The 17,929-nt window shown below is 43.6% G+C and overlaps 1 protein-coding gene across 2 annotated transcripts in view; it reads right to left on the reverse strand.

Moving 5' to 3' along the window:
• Positions 1-303: 303 nt before the first annotated feature.
• The window catches only part of LOC311492326 (uncharacterized protein), a 49,232-nt gene continuing 31,606 nt past the window's right edge, over positions 304-17,929 (reverse strand). For both annotated transcript variants that reach the window (XM_084550578.1, XM_084550579.1), the window contains exons 5-16: positions 15,144-15,284; positions 14,997-15,056; positions 10,483-10,638; positions 9,715-9,823; positions 8,549-8,828; positions 7,901-8,465; positions 5,541-6,894; positions 5,298-5,395; positions 4,889-5,051; positions 4,625-4,743; positions 3,603-3,696; positions 304-2,045 (exon numbers count right to left, since the gene is read on the reverse strand). In XM_084550578.1, coding sequence (XP_084406704.1) covers positions 1,561-2,045; positions 3,603-3,696; positions 4,625-4,743; positions 4,889-5,051; positions 5,298-5,395; positions 5,541-6,894; positions 7,901-8,465; positions 8,549-8,828; positions 9,715-9,823; positions 10,483-10,638; positions 14,997-15,056; positions 15,144-15,284 — 3,624 coding nt within the window. In that variant the 3' untranslated portion in view covers positions 304-1,560. The remainder of the gene's footprint in view (positions 2,046-3,602; positions 3,697-4,624; positions 4,744-4,888; positions 5,052-5,297; positions 5,396-5,540; positions 6,895-7,900; positions 8,466-8,548; positions 8,829-9,714; positions 9,824-10,482; positions 10,639-14,996; positions 15,057-15,143; positions 15,285-17,929) is intronic.

Genomic DNA, 17,929 nt, shown 5'->3' on the forward strand with positions numbered 1-17,929 from the left:
CCAGGGTGTACCCCGCCTCTCGCCCGATGACAGCTGGGATAGGCTCCAGCACCACAACCCTTCACAAGACAAGCAGTTACAGAAAACGAATGAATGAATGAACTTTCGTTTATTTCTTGGCCTAACGGGAGAACAATTTAATCTGTAGTGTTTTATAATTATACAACAGTGACAGTAAAAAAATACTGGAGATACCCAATCAAATATAAAACTTTTAATAAACAAGAATTCAGATTTTTTTTTAAAACTTCCATTAATTTTTTTTAGTGTAAAAGACCATGAACTGTACAAGAAGCAAATATATTACAGATTTATCAGGGATTTATTATTTATTAAGGGCTGGAGTAGTTGTTGTTGTTGCTTTATACAATTTACAGTACATTTCTAATATAACTACACAGCTGAAAGTGTGCACAGACAAACGCGCAGAGAAAAGTGATTTAGTTTTTTTTTTTTTACTGCACATTTTATGTACAAGACAAATTCTCAAAAGGCAATACAAAATAAAACAAGATGCATAGCATGTATAGTTACCATAAGAGACTGATGGGTTTAATGGATGCAAAAGGAAAGTATGTTTCTACATGACGCACAAAAACCTCAAGAAGCGGTGCTTTGAAAACGTATTAAAAACATAAGAAGGTGACGATAGCTCTAAATTATTCCTGCTTGTTATTTCTGTAGTATGCTCGCAGCTAGTCTGTGGCTGCGTATTCAAAATATCAAAAGAGGTTTTCGAAAATATCAAAAGAGGAAAATTAAAAATATAATTTACAGCCTGAAAACGCGCGGGGGGAGCACTCGCATATCACGTTAAGGAGAAATCTGCAAAGTGGAGTTAGAGAAAAACTACATCGGAGAAATTTAGAGCAAAACTTGACACCGGCAGCAGCTGGTTCAGCAAATTGTTCTTCAGCTTAACTTGGATGTTGTCCCGTTTCCCTCTCTCACTGTGGAGACTTTCCACATTCCTCAAAATGTGAGCTTGTATCGCTGCCTTAAAATAAACACACACACACACACACACACACACACACACACACACCCACACACACAGAAACACACCGGGCTGGTAGAAATATACCGTAGCATCGTGTAGATTGCGACAGAATTTAGTCATAGCAAACCCCAAGATTTATTCTGTCTGTTTAATTTCATTCTGTATAAAATAAACTGTCTCCGTCTTCCCTTTCCCGTGCGGACTCAGAGTTAGATAAAAGTTAATATCGACTGCTGTGACTCTACAAGTGTTCTCTCTCATTCAGGCACCGTATTATACACTAAGAAGAAAACAAATCTGGTTCAAGTAAGACGCATTAACCTTTGGGGTCCTACCCTGTCATTTAGAAACATGGCTGTACAACGTTAAGGAAGGAGTTAAACGAAGCCTGTCTTTAGCTGTGTGATCGGACATCAGCGCCAATCAGGAGCCTGAAGCCAGGATAATAAGAAATGTGTGTGCAAATGCAATCTGGTCCATCCAGAGCTTTGTTGATCTGAGCTTCTCCTGGGAGTTACCCCGGGGCCCGGTGCACCAGACCTCGGTTAAACCTGGGCCTGTCACTGGACTATCTGGGGCATCTCGCTCCAGGCTTTGGCCTTCTTCTTGGCCAGCGCCATCCAGGGGGGCTCGTCCTGGGGCAGACCTGGGGAAGTCAGGCCTCGCTGAGAGGACGGGGTCTGTCCAGAATGCCCCGCGGCTTTTGCGCCGGGCTTTTCCGGGACGGGCCTCGATGAAAAGGGAGGGGAGGTGACCGGGGCCGTCTTGGGTGAAGTGGCAGTTTTGGAGAGAGGGAGCGGGCTCGTGCAAGAAGGAGATTTCTGGGAAACGGGGACCGGAGTAGGGGGTGGGATGGATCTTTGGGGTACGTTAGGGTGCGGTGGTTGCTTTGCTCCGACATGGGTGACCTGGGGTTTGGGGGCGACGGGGCCGGGGAGTGGCTGGGATCTGGAAGGCTGAGGTGGAACTGGAGTTGGAGGAGAGAGCGCTCTCTTGGCCTCCTTTTCTGCAGACGCTGATGGCTTACTGATCTCCGACTGACTCGCTGGAAGAGAGAAAATATGAACATGAATACGTCAAACAGATAAAACTAGAAGAAGCTCTAACAAAGAAATGTGTGAGTGGGAAAGATGTTTGGGTGAACAAATAGATTTATGAAAACTAAGATACTTTTAAAGTAGGCTATAGATGCAAATACAGTGGACTTTTAACTCTTTATTTCATTTATGAAGCCATTTAAGATCACTACTTGGGATTTTTATTTCTGTATTTAGACTATTTGCTTTCATAATAGTCTATTTTATTTGTTAATTCCTTTAGTTTTAAATTTATTTGTTCATATATTTATAAATGCCATTATTCATACGCATACGCGCCTGTTTATTGTCCCTAATCTATTCATTATTGTCTGTGTCTTTGTACATTTCTTCATTATGATGGCAGAGAGCATCAGGAAGCATATAATAACAGTTTATTTCTTTATATCTAATTTATTTTGTATTGTGATTTTTGAATCAATAATAACTGTACCCCCTTTAATTTGACTATAACTGATAGAGGTAAAAAAAAAAAAAAAGAAAAAAAGAAAGGGGAAATAAGTGTGAGATTTGGAAAAGCCTCCTGAAACAAAAATTAAATAAATTGTTTATTTTTATATTTACTTGATGTCATTCAGTGCCTCTGGATTAACCCTCATATTATCTTTAGGGTCAATTTGACCCCATTCAATGTTTAACGTCTCTATATATGATAACACATTTATTTATTTATTTTTTTGGCTTCATATTTAATGACTTTTCCTAATTTAATGGGGACACTGACACAGACACTGGCCCTGACACAATATACGTTATTATTCTTGATAATAGTTGTAATAATAGTTTTTTCATACCAAATGTCATAGATAACAAGAATATGTACTTGATATAATATATATATATATAGTGTATTTTAATTATGTTTTATTTTAAACAATTTTGTACGGTGACCTTGAGTGTCGTGAAAGGCGCCTATAAATAAAATGTATTATTATTATTATTATTATTATATATAATGACATAATGCCACTTAAACATATCTCTTTCCAATTTAAGGTGTGAGATTTTATGGTGATATGCGTAGTTCTCCACAGTTGTGTAACAGGTATTCTAGGTGTGTATGTGAGGTGGGGTGGGGGTTTTGTTTTATTTAAAGAGCTATTCAGGTAGTCAACAAACAAACATAAAGTACCTGACACATAAAATTTTAATTGGATTCATTTTTGGAGGTTTAATTGACCCCAAGGATAAAAAAAAGTGTCGTTAGGGTTAAGTTTTATATCACTGTTGCAGTAGCACATATCGACCAGATGAGGGCAGCAGTGCATCAGTGAAAAAATGAACTGGCATGAAAGTGTATTTCATACCAGAACCACAGTTCATACTTTAAAGTAACACTTTAAAATTCAGATTTTTATTTTTATTTAAACTAAATTAAATAAAGTCTACTGATATGCTTCCACACAGCAGCTGATGTGTCTTTTGTAAATGAGTTTCGACCACCCAGTATCTTCTTCAGGTCCAAATGGCCATGTGTGCGAACGTTTGTGTGTTTGTGTGCTGACCTTTGCTGGAGGATTCAGCTGTCTTGTTGCTCTGCTCCCTGCTTGCAGCTGAGCTGACGTACATTGGCAGTGAAGACTTCCTCTCCTGTTCCTCCTGGAGATAAAGAGCAGGAGCAGAGACACAGATGATGCATGGGTGCACGATCGTTCCATTCAATCTCACTTCTACAGAATACATGTATTTTCAGCATGTTAAGGGACAAGTAGGTGGTGGTAAGGAGGAAACAAAACTATTTTAACCTCATGACCAGGGGTTAAATCAGGACCATAGGTAGAGGAATCCCCTGTCTGGTGATCACACACTACACAAACAGTTGTTCAGTAGAAAGTAGTTTCAGTGAAAAGTATTCATTCTGCTCTTTACATGTGGAGTAAGAAAATGGGAGAGTGGGAGAGTTTTCTATTTACTTTGCTTGTACTTGTACGCAAATAGAGAATTTACATCGGTCAGCCACAACATTAAAACCACTCAAAGGAGAAGTAAATAACGTTGACCATCTTGTGACAATTCAATGTTCTGCTGGGAAACTTTTGGATCTGGCATTCATACATGTGGATGTTACTTAGACATGTAGCACCCACCTAGACCAGACCAGGCACCCCCACCCCATAACAATGACACCCCTTGATGGCAGCAGCCTTACACAGACGCACACACAAAAACTGTTCAGGAACAACTAGACCTGGCCTCCAAATTCACTAGATCCCAAACTGATCCAAGTATCTGTGGGACGATCCACAGAGGACCCTCCCCTCAACCCACAGGACTCCCACTAACAGCGTTTTGTTGCCTGATACTACAGGACACCCTCAATGTCCATTCTCTGATGAGTCACAACTGTTTTGGAGGCACAAGGGAGACGTACACAATACTAGGAAGGTGGTCATAATGTTATGCCTGATCGGTGTACTGTATGATGACTGTGACAGATTAGTGCTACAGCATAGTGAACCTTTCACCAGTGATTCTCTCACTCACTACAATGCCACGTGTCTCTCATGTTAAGGTCCTGCAGGGTTACCTTCTTGACAGTGATCTCCTCCAGTGAGTTCTCTTTGTAGATCTTCTGCTTCTGTTTGGCCATGGAAATCCAGCTGGGAGAATCAGATCCAGCAGAAACACCACGACCTGTAGCTGGGTCTGATAACAGAGCAGATACACGGTTAAAGCACGGACTCAGTCAGAGGCTGTTCTGACTCCGCTTATCTGGATTTATACGCCTCAGCTTTAAACCACGTGGTCCTCATAGAAAGTCACTGTATGGTGTGTCCTTGTAAACACTGACCTGAGATGCGCTTCGGTTTCCCTCCGACATCTCCGTGTACCTCTGGTTTCTTCGGGACGACGGGCTTGTTGCTGACTGGTTGATAGGCAGAAGGCTTAACACTGACTGGCTGCGGTGGGTCGGCTTTAGGGGTGGTTGGCGGAGCTGGCGATTCGACCGGAGGCTGAACGACAAACAAAAATTGTGTTTTAGAGCTTTAAACTATTGGTTATAGCTGCTTTATGCTTCAAAGGTAAGATATTAAGATTGGTGCATAGACCCTCAAAGATGAGTATCTTTACTACTTCGTTATTGGTTCTCTGGTGTCTCTGCATGTGCAGCTCCCCACCGACTACGGATAAGTACCATATACAACCAAACTCTCCATCTAAACAGTATGAACAGTAACTACACAGTCTGGGTTCGTCACCTCCGTGGTTTCCTCCTCTGAGCTCAAGCGGAGCAGAGCCGACGTCTTCCTCAGCCGAACTCCGAACGGGTTGCTTCCCTCCACAGCGGCCGAGGTCGCTGCAGGTGAGAGGGAGAGAGGAAAAAGTCATTCATTTCAACCACAAGCTCACCACCTGTGATTGGATTAGGACGTGCCAGGAAAGAAAACAAGAGCAGGAGACGAATTAAAAGTCGGTGATTTATGTCAGAAAAGCGTCCTCACCTTCCGTGCTTGCGGCGGCTGAGGTCTGAGGTTTGACGGGGGTCGACGGCGCTGCGCTGTTCTGTGGTTTGGCAGCGGCGCTCCCTGCACTCCTCATTTTACTGGGGCTCAACACCAGTTCGACCTTCTTATTCGCAGCCTCCACCTCCTCGACGCTGGGCGCGGCGACGACGGAGGATGGGGAGGCGCAGGCTGGTGGAGAAGACGGAGGGCTCAGACTTTGAGATCTCTGCCAGGCCGGGGAGACGGTGAAGCGGACTTTACTCTGATCTGAACTGCTGGGCTGGTGGTCGACTGCTTCCTCCGCAGAGGTAGGAGGTGTAGCATCTTGTTCTTGCGTGGGCTCTTTTTCTTCTTCTTTTTTTTCTTCTTCTTGTGCTAAGGCCATTTCTTTTTCTTCTGTGGAATCAGCGTGAGGCGACTGAGCGACACTTTCTCTGGGTTCTGCGTCGGTTGGGGTCGTTTGAAAGAAAGACGTGGCTTTCTCTGAGCTGGGGGAGATCAGATTTATGTGGATGATGCTGGTCTTACTGGGAGTGGTGGCCCCACTCTCTGGTGAACGAGTCTCACTCGGTGACTCTGGCAGAGACAAAGAAAGAGGCTTTGAAGAAACACTGGCTTGTTCTGTGGCTTCGCTTGGATCCACGTCTAAACGGGGGGTTACTTCTGCACTTTCCTGTTCCAGGTCCTGTTCGGTTTCATCCACAGCAGGTTGGTTTGCTTCCACCCTGTCTTCTTGGTTCTTCTCCACAACACTGACCTCTTCTCCCTCCTCCTCCTCCTCCTCCTCCTCCTCCTCCTCCTCCTCCGCTGCTATCTCTTCTCCATCCTCTATCTCATCTCCAGAGCTCTGGCTGAACTTTTCATGCTCCTCCTGCACCGAGGCGACTCCTTGATCACCCAGGTCTGCAGGGATTTCATCATCATCATCATGTGCGTGCGCGGCATAGACGGCGTCATCCGCCAGCACCACACCTTCATCGGCCTCCTGCATCGACGTTTCGCTTTGAACTTCGACTTCCTCCTGCGCGTCAGCAAGCATCTCCGGCACCTCCTCTGCATCGCCCTTCTCTTCTTCCATCGCCTCCTCCGCCTCTTCCACCGCCCTCCCTTCGTTCACCTCCACCGCCACCACCCCTTCGTCGTCGTCCTCCTCCGTCTTCTCCCGCCCCTCTTCCTCCACCTCGGGCTCCTTCTCCAGCTCTATCGCCTCCTCCTCGCCCTCGCTCTCTTTTTCCTCTCCTTCATCTCCTTCCTCCCCTGCCTGGCTGATGTTTTGTCTTGTGAGCATACTGCTTTCTTCTTCCTCGGGTTGGACTTCCTCTGCATCCTCTTTTTGTGTCTCCTCCTCATGCTGGAGGACAAATGAGAGAAGAAAGGGTAAGGAGAAATGTGAGCTTTCAACTCCACACACACACATTTGCTTATATAAGAGATTTAAACTAAAACTTTTGGGATTCACTATGGCTAAACAAAATTCAAGATGCTGCTGGTAAAGGAAAAGCCAAAAGACATTTATCATGAAGTAGTCGCAAGAGATCAGTGTGTTTTGTCAAAAATCAAAAGTGTGGCTACAAGAAGACAATGGTCATTGGTGACATTTTTGAAAGAAGATCAGTTTTGAGATATTTGAGATATAACAGAAGAAGAAGGAGCAGCCACAGTGAGCTGTTAGATGAGGAGCTGCACAAAACCCCATCAAGTTGGGTCTATGGCAAGCGGTGCTCAAAGTGCTTCACAGTCACGTCCACCTATTTGTTCACACAAGCACACACACACTAGTGCCAGGCAAGGACAAGGACACTCTGGCACGCGGCATATGGGGAATTTAACCCCTAACCCTCTGGTTTGATGATCTACCTACCAGTAAAGATAACACAGGTGTGGTATCTGGCCAGCTTTACAGTGAGTCAACAAAATACTGGACTACTGGATGAGACACAGCTTCGGGGGTGTCCTGTTTCCAACTGACGGCCAGGTTTCAGTTAGGTTTCAGTTTTTGTGCCAAAAACCTAATCTACCCTAACATCAGCGTAGCCTCTATTTTACCGACAGGTCTAATGACGGGATAGCTTTTAGTTTATGAAAGTTCACTCGGGGTCTTCATGCAAATTGCCGTCCAGGAACGCTCTCCATGCTCCGTGCATCTGACGCAGTGACTTTATCTGTTAGGGAATCGGTTCCCATCTACTGTCTCCTGTTTTAGTCGCTGAGAAATTTTGCATTTTGAAGACCTCAAACTACTCCCTCTTTATTTCTGAAGACACCATATTATTTCTACTGAGATGTCACAGAAAACAGTTGGCCTGATGAATTCTATATAAACTCAAACGTTTAAATGAATAATCAAAAATACATACACCATGCTGAGTGAATTGCTCCACAGCTAGATCTTCCGCTTCCTCCTCCTCCTCTTCTGCTACCTCTTCTTCTTCTCTACCTTTCACCTCTTCTTCTTCTTCTTTACCTTTCACCTCTTCTTCAACAACAACCACTTCTGCTTTTTCCTCTTCTTCTTCTTGCCAGGAAGGAGTGACCACCTCCTCTTCTTCCTCTGTGGCCTGATCGGACAGGACTGAGGAAGAAGGAGTAAACTGATAACTGATGGGTTGATGCTTCTCTTCCTCCTCTTCCTTCACCTCCTCTCCTTCTTCTATCTTTGCCTCTTCTTTCAGCTTTCCTTCCCCCTCCTGCTTCATCTCCAGGAAGACATCCTCGGTCTTAACATCCAGAGACACCAGCGGAGTCTTCAAGGAGCTAAGGACCTCTTCTAAGAGGGAGCTCTCCTCCTCCATGGTTTCCTGGACTCCATCTTCTTCTTCTTCAGACGTCGAGTCGCTGTCGAACTTCTTCTCTGCTCCATAGACAATGCCCGGGGGGTCCAGCAGGTACTCCCTCTCTCCAGCAGGGGGCTCCGGTGTGGCTCTAGAAACAGAAATCAAGAGTCAAAACTGATACGAGGAGAAAACAGAAACAAGCTTATCGGAGAAAACCAGGAGAAAAATCACCTGGGACTGTCCAGAGAGGAGGCTCTGGAGCTGGACTTGGAGGAGGGTAACGGCTGGTGCTCCGACGCTTCGTCCTCTGAGAGTTTTGGCTCAGGAGGACAGGAAGTGTCCGGGCCGTGAGAAACATCCTGTTCTGCTTCGGACTCATCCTCTCCCTCCTCCCTCTCCTCCTTATCTCTCAACAGGGATCGCCTGGAATGCTGCGGTGGCTCCGTCTCCTCCACCTCATCCTCCTCTTCCTCCTTCTCCACTTTTGGTTTCAGCTGGTGGTCACTGACATCTGATGATGAGCAGAAACAAAGCCAGCAGGAATGTGAGTTGATGGCTGCTGATGTTAAATGAGATAATCCAGTTACACTTTCATTACAGATCTGTGTCGCACACCTAAACATATTACACTTGCAAGGATAATGAATGATTCTTGGATTTCAGATGGCTGGATTTAATTACAAACCATTTACACTATTTTCACATGATGCAAACTGTCGCCTGGGACTCGCCGCTACTTCATGGGCATGGCGCACTACACGTCAAGCCAGCTTCAGCTGTTTTCAATTCTCCAGCGCCGCAGTAATGCATCAGATTCGTTTCAACACTTGGTTGCAAACTGTCCGCAAGTTTGTTAATGAAATGTCAGTGTCACTGTGGAATGGTGAGGAGTAAAATAGAAACTGAGCTTTGTTTAAAATAACTTTTATAATAACTTCATTCATTCATTCATTCATCTTCTGTAACCGCTTGTTCCTGTTAAGGGTCACGGGGTCTGCTGGAGCCTATCCCAGCTGTCACTGGGCGAGGGGCGGGGTACACCCCGGACAGGTCTCCAGTCTATCGCAGGGCTAACACAGAGAGACAGACAACCATTCACACTCACATTCACACCTACGGCCAATTGGATGGTGGGAGGAAGCCGGAGTACCCCGAGAGAACCCACCCCGACACAGGGAGAACATGCAAACTCCACACAGAAAGGCCAAGTCAGCCCATGGATTCGAACCCGGGACCTTCTCACTGTGAGGCATCAGTGCTAACCACCTCTCTACTGTGCCGCCCTATAATAACTTCTGCAAACATTTCAGTTTGATTGAATAAAAATATTTATACTCGCATTCAGAGACTCCCATACAAACAGACTCATCGGTCTGAAGTTAAAAAAGCTCTCCAACCTTCTGTCCTTTGATGTTGCTCCTCCACAGCTTCTATTTCTGCTTCTTGCATGGACGTCGTCAGCATCTCCTCCACCGCAGAGTCTCCCTCGACTCTCCCCTCCAACCGCTGCGTGGACACAAGACGTTAGCAGTGACCTCAGCGTCACCAGGTCCCACTCAGGTGTTTTTTTTTTTTGGTGATGTTGTGACCAAGTTAGACGGTCCTTCAACCACAAGATGAAGACTGAACCCAGAAAATAAGGTCCTGCTGAAGTATGCTTGTGCAGTGGTATGACACACTGGCTGACCCTGCACTTGAGCCATTTTTCTCTGGAAAGGGTTTGTGACCACATTATGCTTAATTCAGAGCATTTCGAGTGGCTTTATTTGAACCAGGAAAACATTTGCAGTATGTTCTGCAGAAGCAGCTGCTATGAATCTGGTAAAAGAACATTTACACAACCTGGGTCTTTTTGTTTGGTAGCGTTCACCTTCGGTTCTATTTTTGAGAGTAAAATATCGTCAATGTGACCATACGACATTCCCTTTAAAGTTTTAACTCACAATAAAGGCGTTTAAATAATCTGCTGAACCGTTTTATAAGAAACTATTTGATTGCCCCACTGCTCGTGTTTCTAAACAGCCCTTTTACAGTCTCAGCTGCTGGGTCCAATTCTACGACACGCAACAGAAACAACATCCCAGACTATGAAAATAAGACCCAAGAAGTAATAAACTATAAAGAGAATTTAAAGCAGGGTGCCCTGGCGTGTCTTTGTGTCTTACACTGGCAGGTTTCCTCCTGTTGCAGGCTTTGTTTCTCAGGCCCAGCTTGTGTTTGGCAGCGGAGTTGTCCAGGCAGCCGAAGGGACTGGCCGGCAGACTGAAGTCACCTGGAACCACCAGGGGGCTCATTGCTCTACTGGAGGCAGCGAAGGAGAGCTGGGAGGAGGAGACAGAGCATGGCATTCAATGGTAAACTTACTTTTTAAACGAGCACAGGTGAATTAAATCCCTGCAACATTTAGACTCCAAAGAACCAGAAGTCAGATTTTTGGAGAGAGCTCTGGCAAAGCCCCACTAACAAAAAAAAAAAAATGGAATTTGTCCACCCATGTCCTGGGGAAATTATATCCACATGACACTATATCCACTAAAGTCTCCCCCATTGGTTTTCCCACTTGATCAGCTCCAGACAGACTTGAGTCACAATCTTGTTCCCAGGCTTTGGGAAATGTTAAACAATACGCAGGAGGAGAAGAAGAAGAAAACCATGTGCTGATTGGGACAAAAGGTGGATTCTCACTTAAACGATGGAGGCGGCAGATAAAGAAACCGGAGGAAAGAGCGGCAGAGAGGGAGAGAAAGAGAGCGGGAGTCCAGCTGTATAAATATTAGCTTTCCTTATCTGCGGGACCAACACTTACTCCATCATCACTGGAGAAGAAGTAGCCCACTCTCTAAAAGGTAAATTCTAACAGGGAGAAACTTTTGTTCTTTTAATTTATTAGGAAACTAAGAGTACATATAATTTACAATAAATATCAACAATAAATAAAATGAATCACAAATTATGGGACGTTTTCACAAGTTCCCTTTCACACTGACTCATAATAGGACTGAGTTACAGAAGATGACGAGTGCTTCTCTGATGACATATATATATTTCCGAAGGTGTGTGCGTGCGTTGGTGGGTGTGGTTCCTCTGGCTGCTCTTCAACCCTTCAAGGGAAATGTGCAGCATGGCCTCCTCTTCCTCTCTATGCCACTTTCTCTTTTTCCTCCTCGCTGTTTTTCTGACCCTGCTTTTCTTTTCTGCAGCCACGGTACTGTACATGTTATTCCACTGACCCACTGTGTGCCTGCCATGTGTGTGTGTGTCTGTGTGTCTGTGTGTGTTCAGAGTGCATTCCAATGGTTTCTTTGGCAGTCAGCATGTCTGCTTGTAGTTATAGCATTCGGCCCGCCTCGGCCCGCCTCCCCAACACACACAGACACACACAAAATAGTTCATCTTCCAGCATCACACACAAAGCACATGACAACCATTTACTGTGCTACAGATATGTGTTTGTGCTCTGAAAGGACCGTATGAATAGGAACTGAAGAAGCTAAGTAAGATATTCGGATTGAAATCTGTCTGTTTTAAGAAGAAGTGTACGTTAATATCTGGACAGCATAAAAAAACAACACCAATACTGAGAGAAGAACACAGACTTTCGAGTTTCAGTCCCATTTCAAGAAATGATTGGAGGACTGACTCTTTTTTTGAACCTCGGTCTCACGAAGAGATGTTGACTTTTCTCAAGCTTTTTTTTTTTTCCAAGTCGGAAACACAACACTGATATGTTATCACCTTATATAGTGAAATAAGATTCAGAACAACATTAGTGTTCATTTGAAGTTACTTAATAAATCTGAAAGTTTGTTCTCCTTACAGTTCTGCGCAGCTAATGCTAAGGATATAAAGATAATGCTGTGCTTACTGGCCAGTAGCTAGACTTTATTATCAGGGCTATTTGGCTGAGCAGCATGTAGTTTTTAGAAGCTGACAATGGAGAAAGATACGGTAAAATGGTCAAGAAAAGCAAAAAAATGGGAGATTAAAGATGCTAAAAGAAAGCAAGGATGCTAAAGGATTGTCCCCGGCAGAAGGGGACATTAGATTTCACAGGTTTCTTATTAAGAGCAACTTATTTTGACTTATGCATAGTTTATTTCATCCATTGTTAATAGAAAAGTATTGATTAACGCAGCTTTAACTTCATAAATTGTGAGAAAATGTAAAAAAATGTCACCCTGCTGTATGTACCCAGCGTGAAGACATGTTTAACTGCTGCAACTGCATCAACTCAGTTTGAAGAATATAATATATACATTAAAAAACAAAAATAAAATGCCCTGTGTCTCCATGAAGTCTGTTGTGAGTCGCGAGTGATGGAAAACGGCAAAAGCTGCCCCTGCTACTGCGATTCATAAGTCACTGCAGCCCTTTCTCGTCCACATTCCTGCGCGCGGAATGCACTTTAAAAGGGGATATTTTCAGGTTTATGTGTGCGCGTCTTTGTAGCCGGCCGTTTGTGGCTCTTTCCAGTGGGAACATGACCGGCCAAAACCCTTCTGAAAACTGCTAAAACGGCACTATCATTAAACGCTCATTTGTCATACTCTGCTGACTGCGCTTTAGGGCCCGCATTATGGACAGAGAGAGAGACTCGATGGACAGTTTTGGAGGAGTTTTCAGGACATTTGTCTCATCGCGAATTGGCCCTGCATCCAAAAAAGCACTCGTTTTTAATTTTTTTAATCTGACAGAGTTGTTAGGGAGCACGTTTTGCGTCACATGGACTCAACCGCAGACATTTATATAGTAGGTTAGGAGAATAACAATGTGAGGAGAAAACAGTAAGAGAGGATAACAGATGGGGAAAGATGAGTGATAAAGGGAGAAGAGGCCAATTAGCATGACAGGTCTTTTATGTAGAACCAAAAAAAAAAAAAAAAGCATTTCAATGATTAGAGTGGATCATGAGATGTTTTGACTATTATAGTCACATGAGAAGGAATGTCCCACAAAGCTCCACACTCACACAGCCTCAAGGCTCCTCCTGACTTTAATAAATCACACATCATACCATGAGATCAGTCGAGTGGTTGTTTGGTTGGTGACAGCGATGCTCTCTTTAAAACAGCATCACGTACACAGTTCTGTCGATCTGTCATTAAAATGCGAACGTAATCAAGTCGGTTCATCTGCGAATCGTAATAAAAATCCAAATTCTTCCTGTCGGCAGTTCGGAAACACGAAGCTAAAGTTGCGTTGAATGTGGAAAAAGAGGGGAACTGGAAACGCCTCTTCTATTTTTGACATCGGGTTTTTAGATGGAAAATGATTCCTAACCTAATCAAGCTGCTTTTTTTTCCACCGCGAAAGAATGAGGATCTGGATGAAACTTAAAAGCTGCACTAACTGAATCATTTTTAATCTACAGTTAATCAAATATGGTCGCTCGCATTTTTAACGATTACCAGATGAAACCAGACTCTGTCGCAGTGGGGACTGATCTTTTAAAATATACGTTTGAGCTCATTTAATTGGTTTTATGATCATTCAGCAACCAGGTGATGAGAAAGTTATAATGTCGAACTACTAAAGAGATGCAACTTTGTTCTTTTCAGGACTTGGTGGAGACCAAAACAGAGTTCACAGAAGAGCAGATTTACACAACTCCATGTGTATCCTAAGTTTAACTACAACTGCTTTAAAGGGGAATTATCGTTTTTTACAACCTGGACCATATTTCTGGCATAAAATACAATCATGTACTCACCCACATAACTTTGGTGTCATTTGGAGTCATTTGGACGATATTTACATCCGCATATATCCATATAGTGGGAGTGACTGGGGCACCGAAACGCAGCCTCTAAATAACGCATTATCTGCCGTGAAACTCATTCATTTCACCAATATTTTGTTATGATACACTAGTACTATTCCCCGTTGAGTTCAGAGTTACCTGTTATCATCATCCGGGGTCTGTAGATTGACCTACTAACCTCTGACCTGAGCGCCACGCTCACCCGCGATGGTTGGCTTGTTTACCTGTAATTTGCTACTGGTAGTTTTTTGCAACATGGCTAAATATTTTTCTGATTCTGAGGTTGGGGACGATGACTTTGTTTATGATGGACATTCTGACAACAGGTAACTCCGGACTCAATGGGGAATAGCACCAGCGGCTCATAACAAAATATTGGTGAAATGAACGAGTTTCGCGGCAGATAATGCGTTATTTAGAGGCTGCGTTTTGGTGCCCCAGTCACTCCCACTATGTGGATATACACTGAATCTAAATATCATCCGAACGACTCCAAATGACACCAGTTACATGAGTGAGTAAACGATTGTATTTTATGCCAGAAATAAGGTCCAGGTTGTAAACAACGGCAATTCATTAATGCAGCTTTAATTGAGGATTTTGAGTAAACCAAATTTTTTTTTACAGTAAATCTGTTATGGGGAATGTAAGGGTATGTGAGAGATTTGCAGGAAAATAAGTATTTCCTGTCAGCATCAGCTTGAGTTGAAGTAGAAGACCAGTTTACAAATGAAAAGATTTGAGGTGCAATCAAGACAAAAGTGATCCGACATCTATACTAGCATGTCACATGACTCTCCAGACACAGTTGGTCAAGTTGCACTGTGGGTAATGTAGGTGTGAATTAAACTATATATCTTTTTAAGCTGTCCATTGTGAGTCTGACAGTGTTGCAAGGGTGCAAAAGTGTTTGTTCACCTGTTCGTCGTCACTGTCTATCCCCTCCAGGCTGACGGAACTGTTCATCTGAGCCTGATTCTAGGATGTGCACAGAGGAAGGAACGATAAGAGCCTGCAGCAAATATTCAGAATATATTCAGACATTATGGAGTGATGCGCTGTTACCACGGCTGTGTGAAGTGTTGTGTATTCAGGCGGACTGCAGGGTAGGCCGTCGTCCTCGGACATGGTCCCCGCATCTTCCGCCTTCTTCACGCACATGAGCGAAGGAGGCGAGCCCAGCCTGATGGCCTGCTTCAGCTGCAGCTGTGGAGACAAACAAAAAACAGTTTAAGAAAACAATGTTTGCCAACTCTGGAGCTGCCTTATCAGAACCAAAAACTTGCAAATGAGGATATAGATTTTACAGCCGGAAAGTGAAGGTGTTTCGCAGGTTTTTGTATGTATAGTTACTCAGATACAATAAAAGTGTTATAAATGTGTTGTCTGAGTATGCAGTTTGTATCTACAGAGTATCACTGTCTAGAAATCCCCGGCAGTGTGGAGTATGATTAACAGGAGGATGACTGGACCGTTAGCTGGCATTCAAGAGAAAAAGTGGTTTCAGTCCTTGTGTATATGTGTGTGTGTGTGTGTGTGTGTGTGGTAGGTATCGCAGAAACTCAAACAGTCTTGGTATCTGTGTGCTACGTGTTGCCCTGTAACAGTCTTTCAAGGACGCATTTACTAAGTTACAAAGCAAACACTGGACAATGCAGCTTTTCTTCAGCTGGTCAGGACGCTGGTGCACACAAGAGTCCTTCACGAACAGGCGCACACGTTGCAGAATTAATATTTTATTACAGTAACTCGAGAAGGATTTTTTAATTTAGTTTAATCTTCTGTTTGAGTTTAAATGCGGTATAAAATGTTTCCTGGACATATCTCTGGGTTGGTTGTGACTTACAACTGTGCTAATAATACTATGCGAGTAGTCCATGAATGCCCTCCTCTTGCTGTATTTATGACCTTAATTCTGTGGACATTTTCTGACAGTTAACTGAAATTTAATTTAGCTGTAGCCTATAAGCCTTCTTTGTAACATTATTATGTGTATAAGAGAAGTGCTGATATTCCCAACAGCCTCATTTTTTCATTATACACTGCCTGGCCAAAAAAAAAAGTCGCCACCTGGATTTAACTAAGCAAATAGGTACGAGCCTCCTATTGAATAATTACTGCATGGGTGATTATCTTTCAGATGATGCAATGAGTACATTTCTTAAACAACCATATCAAAAGACACAAATTGAGGAAACTACTAAAATTGGGTTAAGAACTGTTCAATGCATTATTAAAAACTGGAAGGCAAGTGGGGAACCATCGCCTTCGAGGTAGAAATGTGGTCGGAAAAACAACAGCAGAACTCAGGGCTATGTTTAATAGTGAAAGTAAGAGCATTTCCACACGTACAATGTGAAGGGAACTCAAGGGATTGGGACTGAACAGCTGTGTAGCCTTAAGAAAACCACTAATCAGTGAGGCTAACCAGAAAAAAAGGCTTCAATTTGCTAGGGAGCATAAAGATTGGACTCTGGGGCAATGGAAGGAGGTCATGTGGTCTGAAGAGTCCAGATTTACCCTGTTCCAGATTGATGGGGGCATCAGGGTAAGAAGAGAGGCAGATGAAGTGATGCACCCATCATGCCTAGTGTCTACTGTACAAGCCTGTGGGGGCAGTGCTATGATCTGGGGTTGCTGCAGTTGCTCAGGTCTAGGTTCAGCAACATTATGTTGCCCAAAGAATGAGGTCAGCTGACTACCTGAATATACTGAATGACCAGGTTATTCCATCAATGGATTTTTTCCTCCTTGATGGCACCGGCATATTCAAAGTTAGCTAAAGTTTCCTGGATGTTAGCTTGCTACATTGTTAGCCTTAGAGGCCTCTAGATGCCAACAGTCCTCACTACTAATGGCCAGCGTTGCAAACTGAATTTACGTAATTTCCTGTACATAATTCCACCTAACTGTAATCACAAGCTGACAAGTTTGAAGGCACCAAGAAACGCAGCCAACAAGCTAACGTTAGCTTGACGTATTTGATGGCGTTAGCTCGTTGGCTGCACCAGCTTCTGTCTTCTATTTTAAAAGGCAATGAAAGCTATTGAATGGGATGGGGTTTGCTTTTTGCAGATTAGGAACGCCAGTAAACACAATCCTATTTGAAATACCACCGAGATTACACATTTTTCAGTGAGTGACCACGCAGCATGCTCTTTCCAGTGGCAGTTCATTAGGCCTTTGCATTTCACACATGGCGTTATGTTGTGGTAACTTAACACCCAATGCCATATCAATCCTTGCATAATGCGTTTATATTTGGCTCTGAAACAGCCTTGTTCTGCTTATCAAACGGGCAGCCCAGCTCAAAGCGAGGATTAAGGTCAGGAGATCTCCATCACATTTTCCACTACAAATTCTGTTTATGCCAATCAATGCATTACCCACTGCTATGAAGCCAACATTGCATGTGCTGTTTTACTTGAAAACGGTTTTATATTTACACTGACTGATTAAACACTGCGTCTCATCTACAAACAAGGCCAAATCAGTACTTCTTCCTTTGTGTTTTAGCTACAGGAGAAAGTTTTCCCTTTGTGTAAATCCCCTTAAGGGACTGTTTCATTCTCACACCCCTGCAGCTTAGTGGAGCAGTTTCACTGGAGGTCAGTCTGCCCGTCTGGATCTCATGTCTTCCCTTTTTAGCCCGTTGTTGTGACACATACTTGTTCTCTCTGCCTGCTTTTCCCATCATCAGCCAGTCCTTTTATTTTGCCTTGTCAGAGTTTTAATCTCTCAATTCTGCCAGTCTGAGCGCTCACATCTACCACATTACACCTTAAGTGTGGATCTACAGAGTAGGTTTGAGTAAAAGTGTAATCTTATTCAGTCGTACCCTTTACACTCAG

The sequence above is a fragment of the Chelon labrosus genome (genome assembly GCF_963514085.1).
Source record: "Chelon labrosus genome assembly, chromosome: 8".
Classification (NCBI taxonomy): Eukaryota; Metazoa; Chordata; class Actinopteri; order Mugiliformes; family Mugilidae; genus Chelon; species Chelon labrosus.